This window comes from Somniosus microcephalus, chromosome 4 (genome assembly GCF_052327205.1).
Source record: "Somniosus microcephalus isolate GS21.2 chromosome 4, FLI_Smic_1.0, whole genome shotgun sequence".
Lineage (NCBI taxonomy): Eukaryota > Metazoa > Chordata > Chondrichthyes > Squaliformes > Somniosidae > Somniosus > Somniosus microcephalus.
In genome coordinates, this window is record NC_140990.1 from 98421787 (window position 1) to 98426777 (window position 4991).

The window sequence follows — 4991 nt, forward strand, 5'->3', positions numbered from 1 at the left end:
GGTTGGGCCGAGGACACTGCCCTGAGGAACTCCTGCAGCGATGTCCTGGGGCTGTGATGATTGACCTTCAACCACCACAACCATCTTCCTTTGTGCTAGGTATGACTCCAGCCAGTGGAGTGTTTTCCCCGATTCCCATTTAAGGTGGAGAGACACAGATTTTTGCAAGATAAGAGTGTGAAGGGTTATGGGGAACGGGCAGGGAAGTGGCTTTGAGCCCAAGATCAGCCATGATCTTATTGAAGGCGGAGCAGGCTCAAGGGGCCAAGTGGCCTATTCCTGCTCCTATTTCTTATGTTTTTATATTCACGACCACCGGACGTCCCAGAGCATTTACAGCCAATGAAGTACTTTTGCAGTGTAGTCACTGTTGTGAGGTAGGAAACGCGGCAGATAATTTGCGCACAGCAAGCTCCCACAAACAGCAATGTGATAAAGACCAGAAAATCTGCTTCAGCGATGTTGGTTGGGACAGTTAAAAAGGAGAGTTTATTTCTGTGTGTTGTTCTTGGGATGTGGGCAGGGCTGGCGAAGCCCTTCCCCAATGGCGTTAAGAGTCCACCGCAGAGCGTGGGGCTGAAATCACACGTAGGCCAGACTGGTTCGGGCTGGCAGGTTCCGTCTGCTGCAGATCATTTCTGAGCCAGTTGTGTCTTTCCAACAATCGAGCAGCTGTGGCGCCAGCCCGTAATGAGTCGATGTGTTGAATTTTCTCTTCTCTCTCTTAGGCAGTCCCTTGGAACCGAAGATGACTTGCTTCCACATTAAAAATGAGTTCTTAGGTGACTGACGAGTCCAATGCGGGACCTACAGTCTCTGTCACAAAGGACTTATGGAATATACTGGGCGGCCTGCTGGTAATACTCGGGCACAGGCCCAGCTTGCTCAGGGACATTTTGTAAACAGGAACTAGTGAAGGATAACTAGGCTTCCATGTTGTGAAAGTCGATTAAAGCCTTAATACTCTGACCAAGTGCCTAGTAGTTTTCTTACGTCAATGGTGGTGTTGGCCTGAGCGAGAACACTGAAATTAACAGCCCAATTATAGGGGCTCGTGAACAGCAGCCGAAACGGCCGAGGGACGAACGCGGGGGGATCAAGCCCTGGAGGTGACGGGACAAGCCCTGCGGTCACACGTGGACCCGCTGGTGCCGCAGCAGGTTGGACGAGTGGGTGAAGCCCTTCCCGCACTCGGAGCAGGTGAACGGCCGCTCCCCGGTGTGGACTCGCTGGTGCCTCATCAGGGTGGACGAGTGCCTGAACCTCTTGGCGCACAGCGGGCACCGGAACGGCCTCTCGTCAGTGTGGATGCGCTGGTGCCGCAGCAGCTCCTCGGACCTCTTGAAGCTCTTCCCGCAGTCGGAGCACTGAAAGGGCCGCTCGTCGGTGTGGACCCGCTGGTGGGTCAGCAGGTGGGAGGAGCGGGAGAAGCCCTTCCCGCACTGGGAGCAGGTGAAGGGCCGCTCCCCGGTGTGGATGCGCTGGTGGGTCAGCAGGTTGGAGGACTGAGAGAAGCCCTTCCCGCACACCGAGCAGGTGAAGGGCCGCTCCCCGCTGTGGACCCGCTGGTGTCGCAGCAGGTTGGAGGACTGTCCAAACCTCCTGCCGCAGCTGGAGCACCTGAACGGTCTTTCTCCCGTGTGAGTCTGCTGGTGCACCTTCAGTTCACTGGGGTTTTTGAAGCTCTTCCCGCAGTCCAGGCATTTGAAAGGTCTCTCGTCCGTGTGAACGCACTGGTGTTTCAGCAGGGAGGACGACTGGGTGAACCCCTTCCCGCACACGCTGCAGGTGAACGGCCTCTCTTCGGTGTGGACGTACTGGTGCCTGAACAGATGCGAGGAGTGAGTGAATCCCTTTCCGCACACACAACATTTAAACACGGTCTCCCCACTGTGAACACTCTGGTGTGTCAGCAAGGCAGAGGACTGAGTGAATCCTTTCCCACACTCCGAGCAGGTGAACGGCCTCTCCCCGGTGTGACTGCGCCGATGGGTTTCCAGCTGGGACGGGTAATTGAATCCCTTCCCGCAGTCCCCACATTTATATCGTTTCTCCGTGGTGCGGGTGTCCTTGTGCTTCACCATGTTGGACGATCAGCTGAAGCCTCGTCACACACACAACACGTGTACGGTTTCTCCCCGCTGTGAACAGTGCGATGTTTTTTCAGGCTGTGTAACTGGTTAAAGCTCTTTCCACAGGCCGTGCACTGGAACACTCTCACTCGAGTGTGCGTGTCTCGGTGCTTTTCCAGTCACACTGATCTTTGAAATCTTTTCCCACAGACAGAACAAACATTTCTCCTTCTATATTCAAAGGCCAATGATATTGAAGTCCTGATGAATCTAGTGACTCCGTCAGATCTTGATGTGATGGTTGGTTCAAGCTTCCCTTCTAATACCCTGCAAAAGCAGTTTACAAAAGTCAACATTCAGAACAGACAATTCTAGTTTCTATAGAAAAATCTGACCCTCCCTCCACCCCTTCGGGAGCTGCGTCTTCCCCCAATTTAGGACTCTTCCCCGCCCCACTCCTAACCCCTCCTGACACTCTCCACAGGACCCTACCCTACTCGGACCCCCTCGTTGGGAGCCTGCCCTTTCCACCACCCCACCCCCCTCTTTCAGCCACCAGGCACCAATATGTTCACACATTCAGTGTCAGCCGTGGCTCAGTGGGCAGCACTTTCACCTCCTGAGTCAGAAGGTTGCAGATTCAAGTCCTGCTCTAGAGACTTGAGCATAAATATCTAGGCTGACGCTCCAGTGCAGTGCTGAGGGAGTGCGGCACTGGCAGAGGTGCCGTCTTTCGGACAAGACGTTAAAACCAAGGGCCCTGTCTGCCCCCCTCAGGTGAACGTAAAAGATCCCACAGGCACTATTCCGAAGGAGAGCAAGGGAATTATCCCAGGTGTCCTGGCTGATATTTATCCCTCAATCAACAACAACAACTTGTATTTATATAGCACCTTTAATGTAGTAAAACGTCCCAAGGTGCTTCACATGAGTATTTTAAGACAAAAAAATTTGACAACGAGCCACATAAGGAGAAATTAGGGCAGGTGACCAAAAGCTTAGTCAAAGAGGTAGGTTTCAAGGAGTGTTAAAGGAGGAAAGATAGAGTGGCAGACAGGTTTAGGCAGGGAATTCCAGAGCTTAGGGTCCAGGCAACAGAAGGCACGGCCACCAATGGTTGAGCGATTATAATCAGGGATGCTCAAGAGGGCAGAATTTAGAGGTGCGCTGGAGGTGGTGGGGTTCTGAGGCTGGAGGAGATTAGAGATAGGGAGGGGGCGAGGCCATGGAGGGATTTGAAAACAACGATGAGAATTTTGAGATCGAGGCGCTGCTTAACCGGGAGCCGATGTAGGTCACGAAAACAGATAATCTGGTCATCATCACATTGCTGATTGTGGGAGCTTGCTGCGCTCAAACTGGCCACCGCGTTTCCTTCATTACAACAGTGACTACACTTCAAAAAGTACTTCATTGGCTGTAAAGCGCTTTGGGACGTCCAGTGGTCATGAAAGGCGCTATATAAATGCAGGTCTTCCTTTAGGACTGTGCCCCACCGGCTCTTTACCATTTCACTGGTTGGGAGTCAGTCTGTCCATCCATCCACCCCAACCCCCGCCACCTCTGTTTAAACATCTGGACATTAATAATGAATTCCAACCAATAACCCTGATTTTACTCACAGAGGTCCAAATTTTGGTCCAAATTACAGGCTCCAATTTTCTCCACAAATTCTAAAACAATCAATCCAAACAAGAAACTCTGCATTTTGTTATTAATAATTAGAAACAATAACACACACTCCACAACCCAGTTGCAGCTACAGGCAGGACTGGCGGCCTTGTGGACAAAGAAGCAGCAACAGCCGCCTCAAGGGCGGCCGGAAGTCACGCCCTCGACCTCTGCGATTGGTTGGAGGATCACCCATTCCCTCTCGTCATTGGTCGAGAGCCGCGTCAGTCAGCGGCGCGACGGTCGGCGTCCCAGGCCGTCACGTCCGGCTGGTTCGTCACCGCCCCCCCGCCCCGTGAATAAAATAAAATGGTGCCCAGGCGAAAAAGGCTACAAATTGTGAGTCAGAAAATACCGGAAACGTTCAGTTGAGCATTGCGAGGGGGAAAAGGGAAAAGAAGAGGCCCTCGATTTAAGGATTCATTTGAGCCTGGCTTTATGAACGCCGAGTGCGGGGCCGCCGACGGTCCAGCGGGAGGCCGCCATCTTGATAGAGGAAGCCGGTAAGGTTCCGTAGGGAGTTTCCGTCTAAGAATTTCAAAATGGAAACACTCCAAGAAAGACACTCACTGTCGCTTTAAGGAACACCAGACATTAAAATAAAAATAGAAATGCTGGAAATATTCAGCCGGTCAGAAGTTCTGTCCCATCAAACACGCCCAGGGTAGGTATAGCACGGGGTTAGATACAGAGTAAAGCTCCCTCTACACTGTCCCATCAAACACTCCCAGGGCCGGTACAGCACGGGTTAGATACAGAGTAAAGCTCCCTCTACACTGTCTCATCAAACAGTCCCAGGGCAGATACAGCATAGGTTAGATACAGAGTAAAGCTCCCTCTACACTGTCCCATCAAACACTCCCAGGGCAGGTACAGCACGGGTTAGATACAGAGTAAAGCTCCCTCTACACTGTCCCATCAAGCACTCCCAGGGCAGGTAGAGCACGGGTTAGAAACAGAGTAAAGCTCCCTCTACACTGTCCCATCAAACATTCCCAGGGCAGATACAGCATAGGTTAGATACAGAGTAAAGCTCCCTCTACACTGTCCCATCAAACACTCCCAGGGCAGGGACAGATAATTTAATTCACTTTGCTTCCAATTTCCACCCTTCCCTCACCTTCACATGGTCCATTTCCGACTCTTCCCTTCCCTTCCTCGACTTCTCCGTCTCCATCTCTGGGGATAGGTTATTGACAAACATTCACTACAAGCCCACTGACTCCCACAGCTGCCTGGTCTACACTT

At 52.2% G+C, this 4991-nt stretch overlaps 1 protein-coding gene across 2 annotated transcripts; it reads right to left on the reverse strand.

Moving 5' to 3' along the window:
• Positions 1–1039: 1039 nt before the first annotated feature.
• On the reverse strand, positions 1040–2310 carry LOC147119563 (uncharacterized). Of its 2 annotated transcripts, XM_085985142.1 has the most exons (2): positions 2281–2310; positions 1040–1817 (listed from the first exon to the last, which is right to left on the reverse strand). In XM_085985142.1, the coding sequence occupies exons 1-2, from the start codon at positions 2293–2295 to the stop codon at positions 1131–1133; spliced, it is 702 nt and encodes a 233-aa protein (XP_085841268.1). In that variant the 5' UTR covers positions 2296–2310; the 3' UTR covers positions 1040–1130. The 2 variants fall into 2 exon arrangements, with proteins under 2 accessions (XP_085841268.1, XP_085841267.1); XM_085985141.1 differs by lacking the exon at positions 2281–2310 and having other exon boundaries at positions 1040–2171.
• Between the last annotated feature and the right edge of the window lie 2681 nt (positions 2311–4991).